This window comes from Microchirus variegatus (genome assembly GCF_963457635.1).
Source record: "Microchirus variegatus genome assembly, chromosome: 14".
Taxonomy (NCBI): Eukaryota; Metazoa; Chordata; class Actinopteri; order Pleuronectiformes; family Soleidae; genus Microchirus; species Microchirus variegatus.
In genome coordinates, this window is record NC_139815.1 from 25,597,632 (window position 1) to 25,618,297 (window position 20,666).

Consider the following 20,666-nt stretch of genomic DNA (forward strand, 5'->3'; position numbering starts at 1 on the left):
TATACTAGGGCTGCAACAACGAATCGATAAAATCGATAAAAATCGATTACTAAAAGCGTTGGCAACGAATTTAATTATCGATTCGTTGAGTCGCGCGATTAATACGTCGCTCGCAGGCGCGGAACTGTTTACAGATGCCGACTGTTTCATGTCGGTTGATGCACGCCCACAGCGAGCCTTGTGTGCGCGTTAATAGTCGAGCGTATAAGCGGTGCGGGAAAGAGTTTTAGAGTGAGCGACAACTTATATTTTAGACTTGAAACATGGCGGAGGCGGAGAAAACCGTTCCGCCGAAATCTTCTAAACACTTTACCATTCATGAACCTAAAAAGTGTGTTAGCTGCAATCTTTGCAAGAGTGAAATGGCGTGGCACGGGAGAACCACGTTGATTAACCAGCACCTGAAAAGAAAACACGTCGGAGACAGGAAGTCAAGGAAGTAAGGACATGTAGCATTAGTCTCTCATGTTTCCCGTTTAGTGCGTTAATTTATTAATTATTCAGCTTTACAAACATGAACAGTTTATTAAACTAACGAAAGCTGGTTAAAGTGTGTGTGTGTGTGTGGGGGGGGGTGTGTGTGGGGGGGTGTGTGTGTGTGTGTGTGTATAAGCACTTACAGCTTTGGCTGTCAGACAGGGTCAAAATCAACATATTAAATATACTTAAACTAGTATAAAAAAATACATGTTTACTTTAACCTGTAAATGTATGTTTTTTTGTGTTATTCTAGTAAGTTTAGATTTTTTAAAAATCATTTAATATTACTTTTGATAGCTCAGAGACGTTGGAGCAATAACCAGTTGTTTTTACACTTTAGTCTGCACTGTGAATTAGAAATGTTCCGTTTTTGAATAAAGATGTGGCAATCACAAATGTTTCTTTTTTTTAACCGATTCATCGATTAATCGAAAAAAATAATCGACCGATTAATCGACCGATCGATTATTAAAATAATCGTTAGTTGCAGCCCTACTCTATACGCCTATGTACATATTCCATTTAAAAACCAGACGTTTGCAGCTAGAATAGTCGTTTACCACATTAACGATGTATAGAGTGTATTTATGATTCATTTAATGTTGGATTCATTGGGAAAAAAAGTGCTTTTCCAAAATAAGGACATTTCTAAGTCACCCCAAACTTTGGAGCGGTAGTGTACACTGAGGGTATACCAAGAGAGTGTGAAGGTGTCCAGTGTTCATCTGTGAACCGTATCTGTCCAATGTCCTTGTTCCTTACAAAGACTAATGGGACAATGGCCTGATAAAAAGCTTGCAGTTGTTAGTGTTTCCTAAAAAAAAACATGAACAGGCCATAATATCAGACTTCACATAAATGTGGGCCACCGGTGTCAGAGAGGTCCATTTCTGACTGAAATTCATATTAGTTTCAACTGTATTGGTTTGAGTGCTTTTATTTAATGGAAAAAAAATAAAACCCTGAAATTGAATATTTCCTGGTTTCTTTGCTCGTCTGTGATCGTAAACTGAATATCTTTGGTTTGTGGACAAAACAAGACATTTGAGAATGTTGTTATTTTGAGGTTTGGGGGGGGGGGGGAGCAGATTAAATGTTCTTTTAAATATTTTCTGACATTAAATGGCTCAAAAACACTTCTTGAATAGAGGAAAAAATAAGTAGCAGATTAATTAATATTGAAAACAAGTATTAGGCACAGCTGCAGCCGCGGTTTCTCTGAAAGAGGTCAGTTCGAGCGTCAAAAAAAGTCGGCATAATAAATCGGTGAATCCTGGCAATTTGTAATTGAAACATGGAGCTTGTGGTACTGTGCCTCGAGACGACTGCCAGCGTGTCCTGACTAACCTGTGAAATGGAAAATCATGATTTCACAGAAGGTCGCAAATTAGAGTCAGAATCGAAAGTTACTCCTGTTTTACCATGTTACAGTGGCGTATTTAGGTGTCACCTTAGTACAGGGGTCTGCAACCTTTAGGATGAAAAGAGCCATTTTGTCGTCTCTCCACCCAAATAAAATTCATTTGGAGCCACAAAAAACACACAAGATGGAGATAATAACACGTATAAAGTTTATTATACAGACAAACTATACACAATAGTAATAGTCTCTTTCATTTATGACATTTAAGAACTACAACATGTTCAGTTTATACCCAACCTCTAGACCCCGTAGACCTGGTTCTTCCATTGTTTCATTGTTTGTGGCAAACTAAAGAAAGTAAAATGAACCCACTTTGAAATAAATGAAGCAAATATTTGGATTGTATGTTGTTCATGCTCGAGAAAAAGGCAAAGATGGACAGGACACATCCAAACATGTACCGAATATTGAATTTTACGTCGACGTTGGATGTGATGCACAAGATATTAAAACACTTTTATTTGTCGCCTTGATCTCTAAAGCTACAAGGAGCCACTGCAGAGTGGCTGAAGAGCCACATGTGGCTCTAGAGCCGCAGGTTGCAGACCCCTGCCTTAGGCCAACCTAAAATTGTCTTCCTTTCAATATTGCATATCAATTTTTATTTTTAAAGTTGAATTTAGATCATCATTATTTAGAATGTTTGAGTTTCTCTGTGAAAGGCGATTTTTTTGAGGTGTTTTTCAGCTTATTTACAAGTGTGCGGCAGACGTGTGGACATGCCGTGTCATTGTGTGTGCGTGTCATTTGACTGTCATGGGATTGAATGGTGCATTTGAGGTTTTGCACACATACCAGCCTTTTGGCCGGCGTATCCGATCTCTGAGAGCTTAACGATCTCTCGTGTGGTGCGTGGTGCCCTGATGTGCTGTGTGTGTGTGTGTGTGTGTGTGTGTGATCCACCATCGCATGCTATCTCATTGTGTGTAAGATCTGTGGCATGCATGCACTTAATCTTTGCGAGTCCCTCTCTTGCATGTGTGCGCGGTTGAACTCAAACACCTTGCATGATAACCCTGGTTTACACATGATGTGGCTTTCCTGTTTGTGGTCTCTCACCCTTTGAACATTTGAAAGGCGATTGTGTTTTAATGAGACAAAAATAACAACACTGATATAAATATCACAAGATGACTTGACATTTCCACTGAAGACATTTCACTTCACAAAGGCTCAGGTGTAAAAACAAGTGGAAATTGAAGTTTATTTAGCAATTTGATTTTGATTTGATGTTTACGCTGACAGATGAAAACTAGCCTTCTGGCTAATTCTGGCATAAGTACTGCAATGTTTATTGTGTGTGCCCTCGCACTGTCCCTGAGAAATAAGCAAATAAATCACAGTATCACAGTATTGCAAATGTTGGATTAGCCAGCACATTAGGATTGGAATGTTTGAGATTTTCACGATTCTCATAAAATACCTCAGTTTCACAGTTAACACGGTTTTTATTCACACTTCTATTCTTCCCTATTGTTCCCTGTAGGGCCAAGTTAGGCTCTCGGTCACATTCAAAATCAAGCATTTTGTCAAATTTGAATGTTTTTGAAAGTCTTTGGTGACATCACTTGTCTGTGGTTTGACCGGTTGTAACATTTGCTCAGGTCGGTCAATGTCCAGCATGTCCAGTTGAATCATTTTTCGCAAGCTCTACCTTGTTGGCACACGAGTAAGCTCCAACTAAAATAAAACAATAAAATCAAATCAGTCGCCTCAACATCCACGTCAAACACTGATGAACATACTCACTTGCTAGGATGCTCTGTTACATGCGTTCCCTAACTCCTTACCCTAACTTAAATTATCACATATACGTCCCTAACCCCAGCCCTAAAACCAGGTTTTAACCCTGAAAAAGCCCTTTAAAGTTGGTCAAAATGTTCCCACAAAGATGGGTATCTACATTTTTCATGTTTCAGGCCTTCCCTGAAAAATCCTCAACACGTAAAGTGATAAAAATCTGTTTGATGATGACTCCGCAAATCACTAATTCATAGTTTCCAGTGGAGGAAATTGTGCAAAAATGGAAAATTGCTCTAAACAATCATTAAAATAGTCTCTCTGCCATTTTACCGCTCTACGTGTGTGTGCTTGTGTGTGTGTGTGTGTGTGTGTGTGTGTGTGTGTGTGTGTGTGTGTGTGTGTGTGTGTGTGTGTGTGTGTGTGTGTGTGTGTGTGTGTGTGTGTGTGTGTGTGTGTGTGTGTGTGTGTGTGTGTGTGTGTGTGTGTGTGTGTGTGTGTGTGTGTGTAACAGCAAGCAGTTGAGCGGGGAAAAGAAGATTCTCCTTTTATATTGATTTGAGCTGTGGTGAGTTCTGTAGAGCATTTTTATGACATTATTACAGGATTGCATCACATCATTTCTGCAGATTTGTCAGCTGCTCTTTCGATGCTGCCAATCGCTCGTTCCACTGAATCCCAGAGGTGTTCTGCAAGATTCACATCTGGTGATTGGGGACGCCTTTGAACCTCACTGAACTCATTGTCATCATCACAAAACCATTCGATATACTTGCTTTGTAATGTTCCTGATCACCAAATTCATCCCTAAAGCGGATATTTGAGATCTGCATCATTGACTTGTTTTTACTTACAGCTCGTTAAATGTGTGTAGTTTGCATAGATTGGCTGATGTGAAGGAATCGGGTTACATTTGCATGTGGAGTTTTGAGACTCTTCATGGTCTCCTCCAGCCACAAACTGAACCATAAATCCATGCTGCATTTAAGTGCTGGAGGGAATACTGGGGTCATTTGAACTTGACCTGAATTAAAAATGGGTAAAGTAAATTTTCTAAATATACAGATTTGATTCAAATGCATATTTGGAAATTAATGTTGCATTAAAGTGCTGGTGGGAACACTGGGACATTTGATGTTCCCGTGGTTTGAATGTGGGAAACTAATTTTTGTAAACAGAATGGGTCCTAACCCTCAGTGAGTGAGGGAAAAAAAAGAGTTAGGACGAGCTGAATGAATCAAGGCTTGACTACTCATGTTGCTTTAGCATGATGAAATTAAATTTTAAAAATTAGAAAGTAGGAATGCATGATATTATTGGCACAATATCGGTATTGGCAGATATAGGTGTTTTATCAGATATTGGCACACATGCCAAGAACGGTGCATCAGGTGTATCAGGTTATCAGGTTATTTTTCAGGGCCGATACCGTTTATTAGTAGTCAAGGAGGCTGATAAACAGATAGTCGAAGCTGATACTCATTTACAGTTAAAGTGAAAATATTGGCGTCAAAATTATGAAGCTCCCAGGCTCAGCAGCATGTCTTATAAAGTTAAACGAAAACTTGAACAAATAAAAAAAAGCTCCCTAAAGTTTTCTAGGGTAAATAAAGTTTTCCAAAATTTAAATATAGGGGAAGTTCCCAGGGTTAGCAGAGTCTCTTATAAAATTAAATGAAATTCAGCGCCAATAATCGGGTCTATCCCTACTAAAGACTAAAACAGTAGGCTGAATACGCTGCCATCTCCTTGACTTCAATGCTAGCACCCTCTACAGCTATTATTTTCTTTATTCTATTTTGCACAATAAAGAAAAACACAATGTTAATTTCACTACGGAAGAGACTCGATGACCTCTGCGGTTGGGCAAAAGCAAAGTAGTATACTGTATGTCGGCTAAGCACTCCCAATATAACGGCCGTTAGGACACACAGGGAAAAGAAACACAACCCTGCAGTCGTAACAACAGCGTATGAGATATTGGCAAATAGTCTAATTTGGTGCATCCCCAATGAAAATGTTAATATTGTAGCAGTGATGACATATATATTTGGGTGGTGTTTAATGTAAAAATAATGCCACTTCAACTTGGTGCTACGTGAACGCAGGTGCTGTTTTTTTCCCTATTTCCACCCTCTTCCTCACACAGGCAGATGTTGGGTAGCGACGTTGGTGCAATGTGGAGCAAGAGATGCATTATTTTTATCCAGACTGTGCTCTCCTCTCCTCTGAGATCCAAATGCGTAGCAGGGCCTTATAGTGACAGTATAAACAGTGTTTTGAAATTCTATACCACCTTTGTAAATACGCTATATCTGTATAATATAAAAACTCCCAGTGTTTCTCCCAGCCGTTGTTGATGGCCTCTGCAATGCGGTTGCCTAACCGTAAACACATTTATATGAACCTTTTTTTTCCCCCCTCATTTGCAGTGCACATTTGTGCAGGTTTTTGAGTCTAAATTCTCTCCACACACACATCAGGGTTCCTCACAGAAAATAGAGTCAGGAGTTCAGTGTCTCTCCCGACAGATGAAGCAGTCCACTGAGGTCGGCTCGGCCACTGGCTAGTTCCAACCTGTCCCACCTCATCTAACAGGACTCCATGCTGCCTGTTTCCTTTCATTACGCTCTCAGCTGCAGCACAGCAGAACTTATAGGTGTGTGTGCTCATGGCAGGAGGAGTGAGGGTCAGGTCGAGTGCACGGCTGAATTTTTTTAAGAGAGACTGGGCCTGCGAGAGTTGGTTTACGTGATCCAATAATCATTGTGTACATATATGGGTGTTTTACTACGATCCAAGTCTCTGGCGCATAAAGTAAAGCGTCACTCTGAGCCTCGCTCTTCGTTTCTCTGTGCCTCATCATAACATATAGGAATGGAAACAAGCTATGTTTAGCTTATGGCTCTATTTTTTTTAAAAGAAAATATTAGTGTAAAAGTAGTAGGAGTTGATACTTCAGATGACCTGGAGTTAAGGCCTTTTTAAGTACTGACATTTTGAAAAAAAATGCCATCAATGCTGAACATGTTGTCTGTGCTATTAACAGCAAGTGGGCGCTAAAGATGACGGTGTACACGGCAACTGATTAATCAGTTAATCTTGTGAGGATGCCAGGTAAATAAAGCACAATAATAATAGAAATTCCTTCTTAAAGGTCCAGTTTGTAAGAATGAATTATCAAATGGTTAAACGTTTGCCTTCAGCCTTATGTACCCTGAGGCACATATAAAAGTCTTTCAAACAGCTTTCAATAATACACAATGTGTAGTATGTTTCCTCCAAAATGTCACACACTGAACCTTAAATGAACCTTAAAAACCTTAAATTAAATAGATTTTTCCAACTTTTTTGCAAATAGTTCTTAAATTGACAATATTGTGCGTATTAATCGACACTTATTCACTTCTAATGACAAAGACGGATGACATATTTGCAAGTCTACTTGAAAAGATTACTTTTATTTATCGACTCTGACCATTTGCCGTTTCACCGTAAACTGCGTTTGTGTGCATCCTGTTTGCTTTAATTATTCATAGGCCTAGAAGTTGGTCGCAGTCCAGTCCATCAACATCAGACTGACTTTGATTATGGACACATGTACCTGTGTGTGTGTGTGTGTACGCGAGGTCCCACATTTATATTGACCTCTATATTAAAACTGGAAAAGTATAGATTAGAGCAAAGGTACAAAACCATTTCTGAAGCTTTGAGTGTTCCCAGGAGCACCGTTAGCTTAATAACTGTGAAATGGAAGAAGTTTGGAGTAACCAAGCCAGGAGGGCCTTAGTCTGAGAGCCTCATAATTCCATAGACAATGTATATAAATAATAGATGTAGTCTTGAAAGTGAAGCCGATGCAGAAGTGCTTGAAACCTGGCGATCTAGGGGACGACTCAGTCATTATTTTGCCTCTGACTTTATGGTGATGGCGTTGGTCGCTTATTTCCATGTGTCTTCTTCAGCACAACATTTTGTCCATTTTTAAGTGGAACTACAGTGTGTTTTACTGTGGATGTCTAGACAGCGAGCAGCCATTCCTTTCTTCTTCCCAACCTCCTACCTCTCCTCCAAATACGTCTCAAAAAACCAACATGGCACCAGCCAAACTGCATAAATTATATGTTATTGTGTAGATGAAAGAGCAAAAAAAAAAAAAAGCCTCTCTGTATATATACACACACACACACACGACACAATCCATTTGTCAAATTGATGTCTCATGCTCCCTGAACCACTTTCACCATTTGTGCCCGATGAATCCCGGCATTGTCACGTTGGAATTTGCCCCAAAAAACCTTATGGCCTTATTTTTTTGGACACATAACGTTACTGAAGTGAATCTTGACTAAATGAAGCTGATCTATAACTCTTAGGCTTATACGGTTTGGAACTTTGTCGGGACGGTGTATGTAAATATTGATATTTGTGCCGTAAAAGTAGAAGATTGTGAAGAATCTTGTTGAAATTGGAATTTAAATTGCCAGAATGCAGCAGGGATTCCTGCCGTGTTTTACTATTCAGTCTGTCACCTTCAAAAGCTTACTGATGAATTATATTAATTAAACTATAATCACATCATACTTAAGCCCAATTTATACTTCTGCGTAAAGTGCTCTGCGTAGCTACGCAGAGTCCTCTGCGTCGACGCAGAACCTGTCGAAGAGCCTCTGCGTCGTCTCCGGGTGCACGGAATATTTTTTAAGTGTCCGTCACTCCGTCAAGGGACTACGGAGACGGCAAGAGCTGCGATTGGTCCTCAGGACAGGCTGAGCTAAGCTGCTCTGTGCCGGCTCTCAGTGCGCTCCGGGCGTCCTGACAGAGGCGGAGCTGATCCCCGCCGATAACACCGCTGCCGAACTATAAATACGTCATATCTTAACACACACAGCACATGTTTAGACTCTAAATGGCCAATTTCTCGCCTCAAATTATCTTAAAACTGCGTTCCGTGACACAGAAAAGTGAGAAACGGCCACTTTTTCAACAACAACAGTCTTTCTCTCTCTTTCTTTCTCGGACGCCATTGCTCACTGTAGCCAGAAGCACAACAACCTTGCGCAGCGACCCCTACTGATCGGGCGGGAAATTGCAGCGAGTGTCCGTCAGAAGTATAAATGCTCGAGGCGTCTCCGTGGTGACGCAGACGGATAACGCATACGCAGTCGGAGAAGTATAATGTGGCCTTTAGGCGCTGCAGTCAAATAAACGTTTGAATTAATTTGCAGGTGTAAGTGTCGGCCGCCTGATCAGGGCATAAATGTGCATGTTTGACTTTTCTGATAATGTGTCCATCTCAGCTGCTCCCTCCCCCTCCATCCTCTGTTTTCACTGGAGCTGTGGTGAATTTCATTTTCGTTTGGCGGCTCAGCTGCTCTCTCTCTCGCTCTTTGGCTCTCTTTCTCTCTCGCTCTCACTCTCGCTCTCGCTCTCTTCCCATCCCCCATCATCTCATTCGTCCATCCATCACTCTCCCCAGCCCTGGGCACAGCGAATTATTACCCTGCACACCACTCTCCGCTCTGAAAAGAGATCTACTGGAAATCTGTAGGTCTTAAAGGTGTTAAAAATATTGAATTAACTTTCCCTAAAAAAAAAAAAAAGAAGCCCTTTAGAACATTGTCAAGTCTTAAATTAAAGATGACACTGTAGCTGAAATCATTTAAGTCAGCCTCAAAGTGAGCTGACCACAGTCTCTCTGATGAGACTTGATGGATCCATTTTCCCAGTTTGCTCTCTGCCGAGCACCTCGCACTCATTTCCAAAACACTATATATATATATATATATTTTTTTTTTTACACAAGTCTGGACCAGTTGAACAGTGTGATGAAAATCATTAGATCAGGCCTTAAGGGCGTGAGTCACCATACACCATATTTGCTCTTAACGGCTGGCTGAAAAGATTATCACAATAAATAGTTTAAAGTCAGTTGATATGGATAATTATTAGCGTGCCAGATTGTTGTCATTGACTTTAAAACAAATCTCATTATCTAAAAACTTTACATCCCTGAAATATTAACACGCACTATATCATTATGCTAAAATGTGGAGAATATAAGAGTCATAAAACATTATAAATGAGCGTGGTTAATAATTAACTTCCTACAGCTCTACTGCATGTGGCTCTGCAGAGCCGTGCGATCTCGCCTGGAGCTGAAAAGCAGCGGAGGTTCTGCGGATGAATCGGGCGGCGGCTCGTGAAAACACCCGAAAGCACCGGAATTGTGCGCTGTGATTCGGTTCTGGTCGATAGCGGTTGTGTGGTTTAGAGCTGATGTTGGGAAGGGAAATGCTAACGGCAACAACTGATCTTTACTCACATGAATGGGGGTTTTAATTATTTAATTCAGTTGTCAGTAGAAGCGCTTGCCAAACGTCCAGCAGGGCAGACTTCAGAAAGTAAATAGCTATTGCTTTCTGCTCAATGTCCACCTACTTACTAAAGACAGGAAGCGTATTATTTTCCTCCCATCAGTCTTGACACGTTCGCCGTCTTATTCTTCAACTTTGGCCACTATAAGCCCTGTATCCGCGAGGCGTGGGAATCACAGGGTAACCTCATGATACATCGCAATATCTGTCTAACTGAAGAAAACAAGACGTGAAATTGAGAGGTTAAAGCGCAGGATTTCTCTATTTATTCACAACATAGAGACCAACGTGCATAAAGTCTATGTATTAAATGTGACTGGGATATCTTATCCCGTTGTACACGGCCTCTTCTTTAGTCAGGTAACTTCCATCCAAATTTCTCTCATTCATTTTAGCAGCGCCACCGTGAGGCGGCATCAAGTTAAAGTTTAATTAAAGGGACACTGTGTAGTATTTATGGGTTTATATAACCCAAAATCCACTTTTTTATACATATTATGTGCTCCTGCATTGTCTAGTCACTGTATAATAGTTGTTGTTTCATTTTTGTAGTGTTTCAAAAAGTCATGTAAAATAACATGGTCGCGGGCCGCGGTTGCATAGCCACTGTTAGCAGAGAGACGCCATGTTTCTACCGGAGCCTGTAAGGACAAACGCGAGAGAACAAATCAAGCTTCTCTTTACTTGTAGCTGAAGTCCCGCCTCCACTCCCTCCGCTTCGTCTGCTACGGCCGCGGTAGCTCCGCCCTCTCCCTCGCCTCACGAACCTCATCTGCTGACACGGAGAAAGACGACGAGGACGACATTTGACCAGCTGAGGACACCGTAGCGCTCAGGGAAGGGAGGGGGTGAGCAGAGCGGCAGGTCTTTGTTGTAAATTTCAGCCTCTCCTCTAGATGGCACTATAAACTACTTATTTCCCCTTTAAAGTTAAATAAGATATCGATATTTGCCCTGGCGTATTTATTATGTTGCGTGAGGAAAGACGACGTAAGTATATTACCAAATTGATATTTTGACCCACGTCTAGTATCCAAAATGATCCACTAAGTCCAGGGTTTTGTCTGTAATTAGAATCTTACATTGATCACATTGATCATTCTCTCCCCTGTGTCTCTGATTGACAGTGATGGAAAAATGAAACAGGTGTGTAGGAACTAAATTCATTCGGCCAAGATGCTGAGTCTGCTATAGGGCTGCAACGATTACTCTATTATTTGCGATAGTCAAAAAAATAAGTACCGATTTTTCAGCCCCTCAGAAAATGATTTGCTCCACATCACAAATAAATCATGAAAACAGAATATTTTTGGTTTGTGGACAAAACAAGACATTTGGAAATAAATCATCAATTTGAGGTTTGGGAAAAACACAGATTAACACTTTCTGAAAAATGTCTGACATTTTATGGACCAAACAAGTTATTGCATAGTCGTGAAAATGATTGACTGTTTGATAGTTGCACCCCTACTCTGCACCTTTTCTAGTATTATGGCACATTTAAGCCGTGTTTCCACATTGGAAGCGGAATGGTTCAGTATGGTGCATATTTTTCCATCAGGGATTGCACCAAAATAACTGGCCCCAAACGTTCCGTTTTTTTCGGTACCCTTCACTTGGGGGTACCAGAGTAATTGTACGGTACAGTACAGATGGAGCCTGTGGAGACAAACGGCCACAAACTGAGCAGAAAAACAAACTAATAGCTGCTCCTTGTCCAACGTACAACGTCACGCGACGTAACTTGCCGACGCGGCCAAGTAAAGGTGCCAAAACGCCTGATCGAGGGCTTAACCATTCCATACCGTACTGTACCAAACCAGACTGAACAATGATGGAAACACCATATTAGAGACAGAAGCGAATGGTGCATACGTCGTTTTCAAATGCTTTGTTTTCAGATGTGTTTGTGATGTACACTACTGTTCAAAAGTTTGGGGTCGCCTATCAATTTTGTGTTTTGCATTAAAAGTCACACTTTTATTCATCAAAAGAGTTGCAAAATGAATAGAAAATATAGTCGAGGCATTGACAAGATTAGAAATAATGATTTTTATTCAAAAGGTTATTGGATTGTTTGAAAACCCTTGAAAACCCATTGTTGCACATGGGTTTTCAAGGGTTTTCAAATCATCCAATAGCCTTCTAACGTGATAAGTAGAGCTGCAACTAACGATTATTTTCGTAAACGATTAATCTGTTGATTATTTTCTCGATTAATCGATGAATCGTTTGGTCCATAAAATGTCAGAAAATGTTAAAAAAACATTGATCAGTGTTTGTCAAACCTGGAAATGACGATGTTCTTGAATGTCTTGTTTTGTCCACAAACCAAAATGATTCAGTTTCAATAATTTCTTTGTTATGTGGAGCAAAGACTAAGAAAATATTCACATTTAAGAAGCTAAAACAACCAGAAATCTTGTTTTAATCATGAAAAAAGCTTCAAACCGATTAATCGATTATCAAAATAGTTGGCGATTAATTTAGTAATCGATTAATAATCGATTCATCGATTAATCGTTTCAGCTCTAGTGATAAGCAAACACAATGTACCATTAGAACACTGGAAATGAGCCTCTATACACCTATGTACATATTCCATTAAAAACCAGACGTTTGCAGCTAGAATAGTCGTTTACCACATTAACAATGTATAGAGTATTTCCCCAAACTTTTGAATGGTAGTGTAGATAGAGAGTGTTGGAGGACAAAACAGAAAGGCAAAGGAGTCGATCGCCTTTTTTGTGTGTGTTTGAAAAATAAGTGCACCCACTAATTTTGTTTTAAAGGTGAAGTAAGTAGTTTATAGTGCCATCTAGAGGAGAGGCTGAAATTTACAACAAAGAACTGCTCCTCTGCTCACCCCCTCCCTTCCCTGAGCGCTACGGTATCCTCAGCCGGTCAAATGTCGTCCTCGTCGTCTTTCTCCGTGTCAGCAGATGAGGTTCGTGAGGCGAGGGAGAGGGCGGAGCTACCGCGGCCGTAGCAGACGAAGCGGAGAGAGAGGAGGCGGGACTTCCGCTACAAGTAAAGAGACGCTTGATTTGTTCTCTCGCGTTTGTCCTTACAGGCTCCGGTAGAAACATGGCGTCTCGCTGCTAACAGTGGCTATGCAACCGCGGCCCGCGACCATGTTGTTTTACATGACTTTTTGAAACACTACGAAAATGAAACAAAAACTATTATACAGCGACTAGACAATGCAGGAGCACATAATATGTATAAAAAAGTGGATTTTGGGTTATATAAACCCATAAATACTACACAGTGTCCCTTTAAAAAAGGTTCAAGTGAATATTTCCCTTCTGTTTGTTAAGAGGGAATGAACTGATTTTAATCAAAGTTTCAGTGACATAAATCACCTCGGCAAACAAAGGTGGAAACAACATTTTATTTAGGAGTTGTTGTTGTTGACTGGGGAAGATGGAAGAGTTCTCGGTCCACCTGTCACGGCGAAGACGACGATGATTGATTGGCGGAGAGGAGGAACAGTAGAGGAGGGAAAAGAAAAGGGGAGATAGTGAGAGTAGAGAGCTGTTTGTCTGCCTCTCCTCCAACACGGGCTTCACTGTTTTCTCTCCTCTATTTGTTTTTTTTGTTTTTTTTGTGAAGCCAGAGGAATGTTACACATCCGCAGTATGGTGGACACTTGAGTGTGTTTGTGTGTGTTTGTGCAGCGTGCAGTGCGTGTGTCGGGTTAATGTGGGCTAGTGTTTGTGCGTCTGTGTGTGTTTGTTTTTTTTTTTATCTCTTTTGTTAGTGTTTGCTTTGTAGAGAGAGAGAGAGAGAGAGAGGCAAAGAGAAATGGTGGGCAGCCAATGTCATCATCATTTTTTCACGTTCTCTTTCACATCCATATTTCATGGAACTGGTCATTTATGTCACCACCAGGAGACACACTATACTATACACTATATACTTTAGGACCTTTGCTGGCACAAACACTGACCTTGTCAGGACCAGTAGTCCTCATGGAGACCAAAACCTGGTCCTAATGATAATGTCATTTCTTTAGTAGTTCAGTAAGATTAGACATTCACTGCGTATTGTTGAGGTTATGGATAAGGCTTTGTAGATGTGTGTGTTTCATTTGTCTTTCTGCTACCACTATTCATAATTCTTTTAATCCTTGTTCCAAACCCCCCCCCCCCCCCCGTCTCTTGATGATGAAAGTCCATACACAGACAGCTGCTTCCTGTGAGCTCCACCTGAGCTTCATCACGCTGTAGGAACCGTCTGCGTTTGACTGATATGTTTTGATGACTGCAGCATGGCTCAGACTGAAGGAGCATCAGAATTACATTCACATATGGCAGACCACCCTCCCGAACATGTATTTACCATATGTCGCGAGTGACTTATGGCTGTAGTCCGCGTTCCTTTTGCGCGACCCGTTCGGAAACTCAATTATATCAAGTTCATCAAAGCCGTCCTTTATCGCAATTAAGAAAAAAACTCACTAACTAATCCTGGATACTAGGATTTAGAAAAGAGCATATTTGAGGAACGGCTCAGGTCGACCGGTTTGGAGATGGTTAATTCACAGGAGGGACAGTGAAGAGGGAGAACAAAGAGCAGAATCATGGATGTTGTGAACAATGTTGGTGCAACAGAAGAGGACACAAGGGATAAGGCAAGAAGCAGGCAGATGATCCACTGTGGCGACCCCTAAAGGGAGAAGCTGAAAGAAGCAATAGTACATTTATGACTGCTGGTGCTCCTCATGTTGGGGGCTGGGGGCATAAATCTATTCTCGCAGTGACATTGTGGGGATTTGACTTCCTTTCAGGAACAAGAAGGCTTCAGGCCTGATTTATTCTCCACTGCTCGAGCAAAACTTAACTGGCAACATCTTGAAATAATGCTAAAGGTTTCAGTCGTGTTGACGTGCATCATCCCAATTATAAGTAAACAAACACGCCTTCCTGTGAAAGTAGCACCTTCCTCTCTCTGTCTGTTTGTCGCTTCACACACACATTTCAGTGTCTCGTGGCGGAGTTAAAATGAGGCTTTTAAGGGTTGGTGTTAGCAGTCGGGGTTGCGATGATGAGACCACGTGTCGTCGTCACAGAGCGGCTGTGAAAAAGTGCACTTCTCATTCATTTGATTGGGTGACGACGTGTGGTGGCGACACGGCTTGGCTCAAGGGCGCAGGAGTGCGGAATTAACCGGCGTCAGTCAAGCTGGATCTGTCGTGGCTTCTTCTGCACTGAGCTGCAACACGATGCCGTTTTGGCCAATCGCACGCATGGAAGTGCACGCTGCCGATGAGCTCTCTATGTCTGCTGTTAAGCCCAAGATCGCAACGTTGTAAAATCTTGTTAGCGCTACAAACCACTGTGCTGTCCGTGTTGGTGTCCAACAAGCTTTTAAACGCATAAATCTGTTCCTGCAACTGGACCAGCAGGGTTGAATTTTTATTGTCTCACCCCTTTAGTGGACAAACAAAACATGTCCCTGCCAAAACAGGCCCTTGTGTTGTTTTTGGGGAAGGCAAATGTCTGTGTGTGGATACAGCCCAAGTCTGCATGACATGTAAGCCAGTGCAATGTCCCCCAAAGGGGTGGAAAACACAACTGTTTGCGTTCATGTGTGTGTGTGTGTGTCTGTGTGGTACAGTATTTGGCAGTCGTACACAAATCTGTAAACAGCAGCTTCTGCTGTGTCACACTGAGGAGTGTGAAGCATTTTGAAGATGGTCTTTCTATGCAGGAACCCAAAAACCCCATAAACTGATCCACTGAATATCCATGTACACTACTGTTCAAAAGTTTGGGGTCACTTAGAAATGTCCTAATTTTGGATGGGAAATCACTTTTTTTCAATGAATATAACATTAAGTGAATCATAAATACACTCTATACATTGTTAATGTGGTAAACGACTATTCTAGCTGCAAACGTCTGGTTTTTAATGGATTATTACATAGGTGTATAGAGGCCTATTTCTCCAGTGTTCTAATGGTACATTACATTGTGTTTGCTAATCGCGTTAGAAGGCTATCGGATGATTAGAAAACCCTTGAAAACCCTTGTGCAGCACAGCTGAAAACAGTTTTGCTGGTTCTTTGACGAAAGCGAAGTTTGAAGGGCATTTTGCAACTTGTTTGATGAATAAAAGTGTGAGTTTCAATGGAAAACCTTTGAACAGTAGTGTACATTTATAACATTTAATGAATGAATTAATCAGTTGATAGCAGGGCTGCTACTAAAGATCTGTTGAGATCGGCATTTATATCAACTCAATTTGACGACATCCTCCAATGTTTGCTTTTGGACAGAAAACAAAGGGGATTTCACCAGGTTCCCACGGGTCCTTGAAAATCCTTGAAAATCCTTGAAAGTTTGTGAATTTGAAAATCGCCTTAAATAGGCACGGGTCATTTAAAGTGCTTGAATTTTGTGCAAAAATCACTTGTCCAGGTGCAGAACTTGCTGCAAATCAAGAAAAGTGGACGCCATGGACGAACATTCAGTCCTTGGATTTGAGCGAATTGGTGCTTGAAAATTCCTTGAATTTAATCTCCACAAAGGTGTGGGAATCCTGATTTCTACCCAGCGTGTTCAAACAAATCAGGGAAAAGACGGAAAGCACATTTATCAAAATGGGAAACCAAAATGTTTCTCTGTTTTTTAATAACATTTTGTCTTTTTAATCTGACCCTGCCTGTTGCTTGACTATCTGAGTCTGTAGTTTCACTATTAGATTAGCGTAATACAATAAATACCCTTCTCTTATTCTGTAATATCATTGCAAAACACACACAAAACTGTTTTCTAATAGCACATTACTGATGAGCCACACAGTTTGTTTATTCTAACATTTAGCCATGAAATGTTTTTGGCTTAAGGTACTGATATTTGAAACACATACTCCTTTTTACTGCACTTTTACTGGCAATGAAAACTCCAGTTGCAAAAAATGGAAACAGGTTTTACAGTAAACTACATCACAAGAGAGTTTCACTTCCTTTCTCTTAATACATCATCGTGTGTATTGATATCGCTCGTCTGTGGTCGGATCACCTGGGCTAATCTTGCACAGAGTGAATTAACTCTGACACAGTGTTGGTTTCACGTTCAGATGATTACTGAATGTGAGCAGTAGCTGGACTAGCTTCTGTAGCACATTACCTCGACACTTTCCCTGCAAGTAAGATCATGGAAATGAGAAAAGTAAAACAAATGATAAACAGCGAGGTTGGGGCTGTTTTCATTCTGAGATACACATTTGATTCCTGGATATTTATGCATTAATTCCATTGTTTGAATCAGTGTTTTCATTTCTTTGGTGGTGCTGGTGGTGGGTTTAGGCCATAAATAATGAAACTGCTTACAGGAGTCTTTTTAAATGTCAATTGAATGCAGAGCCTGAGAAGAACCCAGAGAGTATGCATTGTAATAAGATAAAAAAGAAAAAAATCATGGCGTGAAGGTTTCTTCCTGTTTATGGACACTACAGCAGACACTCTGTGCATATAATTGAGCAGTGTAATGGAAACTGATACAGTGTGCACTAATCGCCCTGTGCACGTGGTCTTGTTAGAGCCTTGTGTTTGTGTGCAACTGTGTTTTTTTATCCTTACCCTGTCATTAAAGGAGATTAAAGCAAGAATTTTGCTCCGTGTGTGAAAAAGATCATGGATTTCTGTCTTTATGAGGACCAGTTTGTGGAGTGAAGAAGTTTTTAATCTGGCAAACGTTCAAATAATTATCTCAGGGTTAAGAAGACTAACCCCGGGTGCGTTCACAGCTCCGTCCACTGTGTGGCACTGCAGGAAAAGCTGGAGTGTAATTCAAAAATTATATACGTACTGTCAACACAAAGAAACAGATGTTTCACCGACAGACCAGAGAACAAGAAGGGAGCGACGGGAGTGTCGTTGATGTTGTCAAGTGAAATGCCATATGGTGTCAACGTTTGGCATTTATTCGGAAATGTGCTTTAATGTTGTATCTGTGTTCGACTTCCGGTCCCACTCGTGCTAGATTCTGCTAAATTGGAGCGGTGTGGTCCGTCGTACGGCAAAAATGGAACTCTTGCTTATTCTGTGCGCAAGCGATTGAGGAACAGTGCAACCTGTAGACGACGAGAAATTGAAAAATGCCTTCAGTGGAATCCCGGGGTTAGTTGTAGGGGTTTGTGTTGATGGTTAGGGTTAGGGACCACGAGGGAACTCGCACCGTCATTTAGTGCTGAGTGATACGGCAAAAACATTATAATACATAAAGTTCTTCAAGCCAATTGATGATGTTGGTAATATCACAATATTTCAGGTTGAGTGTTGAAGAGGCCAGTTGTGGTTTTAAACGTATTTATGGGCACACAATCATGGTCAAAGCCTGATTTCCATGTCCCACCAATTTTAGCCCAGTTAGTTTACCAAAACAGACCAACAGAGGCCGCCAGAGGCTTGTTGCGTGAATGGGGTGAAGTCTGCCATACCTTGTTGAACCTGTTTTCATGTAATTTTTGGGCATTTACCTTTTATCCATACACAAACATTTCCTCCCTCCTCAATCATAAAAAAATGTATGTATTATTTTAAGATTTTTGTCATATTTTCTGTGTTAATTTTCAGGCTTTTAACTCGCAATGGAAAATGTCCATAATGTGGCCGATGGAAACCCATCTATTAAAGGTCCCATATTATCCAGAATCAACATTTTAATCATTTAAATCCGTATATTTGGCAATCCTATCAGTTGGCAAAGTGTGAAAAAAGATGACTAAGTAGTCTAAGTACAGGAGATAAAACACGCGATGTTGACTTCCGCGCTCACTGGGACGTCACAATGCGCTAAATTCCTGTAATAGTTGTCTCGCAGAGCTCCGCTTTGTCCGTAAAAACACGCGAGAGTGCTGGCGAGTGGGACAACGGTATCCGAAAACCGGAAGCCTGCGAAGTCTGCGAAGCGTTCTATTCTTGGCTCCACAGTGCAGCACAGAGTCCTACACAAACTTCCAGCCTCAGAGGATTTATCTGTCCAGTGGATTCATGTTATATATGACGGCCATGTGCCTGCTAGAGCCTGCAAATGGTCACTTTTCCAATTGCAGGGTGATTGAACTGCTGTGGTGCTTCATTCTAATGGTATTTTGACCAATGCATGTCACAGACATGTTCATTAGGACACCAAGGGAACTAGTTTAACTTGGAGAAATATGATATAAATATGAGTCCTTCGAAGTGTCCTTAAAAACTTACTGTATATGCGTGTGTGTAGAAATAGAGCTAGTTCTGTTGTGCCATATCTTAATGGCTTCCCTGATGCTCTGCCTCATAGCTACGACAAATCATATACACACATGGTTACAACATGGTCCTCACACTGTATTATTCTGTTTGTGGCACAGCTGTGTCTTTGTTTGAAAGAGTAATGGGGCGGGGGGAAAAAAACTAATAAAAAAAGTTTTGTTTTATTATGTTTTAACTTGATAAGAATCCTCAAACTCTAACACTGAAACAATGTCGGTAGCTGAATGTCGCTTGGCTTTCTCATGAATGATAATTAAAATCAGGTGAAATTAGAAGAAAAAAAGAAGAAGCTGAAACTACTGAAATATTTATGACCTTTTTCCAGACTCTCAAGTTATTTTCTAAATCAGAGGAGGTTTTTTTTTTTCAGGTGAGGTTTTGACTGTAGGATCTTGATCAGTGTCCCATAAATCCATGGTTACGTGAGCTTGCTCTGGTCGTACTTGGAGGAAAATGAGCAATACCATACAATGCATTGTAGAGATGAAACAATGAATCAATTATTAATCGATGACTAAATTCATCCTCAACTATTTTGAAAATCCATTTATCGGTTTGAAGCTTTTTTCATTATTTAAACAAGATTTCTGATTATTTTAGCATCTTAAATGTGAATATTTTCTTTGTTTCTTTGCTCCACATAACAAAGAAATCACTAAAACAATCATTTTGGTTTGTGGACAAAACAAGACATTTGAAAACCTCTTTATTTCCAGGTTTTCTGACATCAATTAATCAAATATCGAGAAAATAATCGACAGATTAATGGATTATGGAAATAATCGTTAGCTGCAGCTCTACATTCAAGTTTGTCAATTTTTATCCCCGATCTTATTTCTCATTTCCCTCCCTTGACAGCAAATGGTGATGAGCCTGCGGGTGTCGGAGCTACAAGTGCTGCTGGGCTATGCCGGACGCAACAAGCACGGGCGCAAACACGAGCTTCTGACCAAGGCTCTGCATCTACTGAAGGCCGACTGTAGCCCCGCTGTGCACATGAAAATCAAAGAGCTCTACCGACGACGCTTTCCTGCCAAAATGATTTCCCACTCAGAGCTGGCCCTGTCCGGACCGCACCATCCAGCCACGGCGGGAATGGTGGGAGGCGGCGGCGCTGCCCTGCCGTCTGGCCTGACACAGCTGGCTTATGAGGGTCACGCCGGTCACGTCGGAGCCCCGTCGCCCGCCGCCCTGCTGCCTCTCTCGCTGCTCGGCCCTGGGAAACACGAGCTGAGTGGGCTGTCGCACCACCTCGCCACCTCGGCCAAACGGCATCCGGTCCATCCAGATGTCAAGCTCCAGAGGCTCCCCTTCTACGACATGCTGGACGAACTCATCAAGCCCACAAGTCTAGGTGAGCGAAAACTGTGTGCGAGTGCGGTTC

At 41.2% G+C, this 20,666-nt stretch overlaps 1 protein-coding gene across 1 annotated transcript in view; it reads left to right on the plus strand.

Annotated features, from left to right (window-relative positions):
• LOC310936998 (E3 SUMO-protein ligase PIAS1-like) overlaps positions 1-20,666 on the plus strand; it is a gene marked incomplete at its 3' end in the record, with an annotated part of 69,410 nt that overhangs the window by 16,684 nt on the left and 32,060 nt on the right. The window contains exon 2 of the mRNA XM_083901178.1: positions 20,141-20,636. Within this exon, the coding sequence (XP_083757304.1) occupies positions 20,144-20,636 (493 nt within the window). The 5' untranslated portion in view covers positions 20,141-20,143. The remainder of the gene's footprint in view (positions 1-20,140; positions 20,637-20,666) is intronic.